The sequence below is a fragment of the Daktulosphaira vitifoliae genome, unplaced genomic scaffold, assembly GCF_025091365.1.
Source record: "Daktulosphaira vitifoliae isolate Bord-2020 unplaced genomic scaffold, ASM2509136v1 Scaffold_3944, whole genome shotgun sequence".
NCBI classification, from domain to species: Eukaryota; Metazoa; Arthropoda; class Insecta; order Hemiptera; family Phylloxeridae; genus Daktulosphaira; species Daktulosphaira vitifoliae.
The window spans coordinates 1-982 of record NW_026103504.1 but is presented as its reverse complement, the minus strand read 5'-3'; the positions used below and the strand labels follow the sequence as shown (position 1 = coordinate 982).

Genomic DNA, 982 nt, shown 5'->3' with positions numbered 1-982 from the left:
ATACTTAAAATATTTAACATAAAAAAATATCAAAAAAAAAAAAACTCGACTATTGAGTATCATCGATGTTTAAGCTTCCATTAGAAGAGCTTTTAGAGTTTTTGAAGTAGAAGGGTCGTTCAAATGGGCCGTAGTATACCTGTAAAAAACACAACAAGTTGTACAATTGCCTGCAACCTAGTTGTACATAATTTTCCTTCCAGTTATCAACTAGAAAGTTGATTTGACACCAGTCAATATAAGTTGAACTGGTGTATACAAGCGAGTCATATAATATTAAGGATACGTAATAATTATAAAAATGAATATTGTGTTAATAAACCATTTATGTTAATAATAACCTCAATGCATTCAACAGGTTTTCCGTTTGGAATTCTTCTGGTTGGTCCTTCAAAAGTCGAACACAACCTTTTACATCGATGTTAGAAGCCTTGACGAAGGCACCGTTTGGATGAATGTGATCATACAATATTATTAATCCAACCAGTACTCGTAACATGAACAGATGTGTTTCTTGTTTCCTAAACTGCACAGTCCTGAAAATATAAACAAAATTATAACATGCGGAATAAGTAATGACATAGACACGTGGAAATAAAGACGATAGAACTTATTGATAAATTAAACTAACGGTGTTTCTAACATGCGTATGCAAACTTTCACCATCGTACTGAGCATATCGATTGCATAATCCACGAGTCGTTTGTCCTGAAATTAATAAAATTCTTTACTTCATTATCAATTGTGTTCAATGGAGTGTTTTTTTATTAAGTATATGAAAATAAAATATTGCACTCGTCCTCTGATCTGCGTTTTATTTTAAATAGTATTAATATCAGTATTTGGCGCATTTATATACGATTATAATCATACGAATTCACATAATATTAAAAATAAAAAAATTTATTCAATTAAAATGTGTACATTACTTTAAAATATCGAGGGAAGCTATATATACACGCATTCAGTTTAAATTGGGGTT

General features: G+C 30.2%; 1 protein-coding gene across 1 annotated transcript; it reads right to left on the bottom strand.

Moving 5' to 3' along the window:
• Positions 1-6: 6 nt before the first annotated feature.
• On the bottom strand, positions 7-895 carry LOC126910077 (CYFIP-related Rac1 interactor B-like). The gene is made up of 3 exons (XM_050692470.1): positions 632-895; positions 342-536; positions 7-139 (listed from the first exon to the last, which is right to left on the bottom strand). Exons 1-3 carry the CDS (start codon positions 676-678, stop codon positions 70-72), a joined length of 312 nt encoding a protein of 103 aa, XP_050548427.1. The 5' UTR covers positions 679-895; the 3' UTR covers positions 7-69.
• Positions 896-982: the final 87 nt, after the last annotated feature.

Excerpts from the sequence above, each read along its gene's own strand:
- LOC126910077 (XM_050692470.1), bottom strand. The coding sequence starts at position 678 with ATGCTCAGTACGATGGTGAAAGTTTGCATACGCATGTTAGAAACACC. Across the intron at positions 537-631 it reads ATACGCATGTTAGAAACACC|GACTGTGCAGTTTAGGAAAC; the intron begins GTTAGTTTAATT and ends TTATATTTTCAG. Across the intron at positions 140-341 it reads AACCTGTTGAATGCATTGAG|GTATACTACGGCCCATTTGA; the intron begins GTTATTATTAAC and ends TGTTTTTTACAG.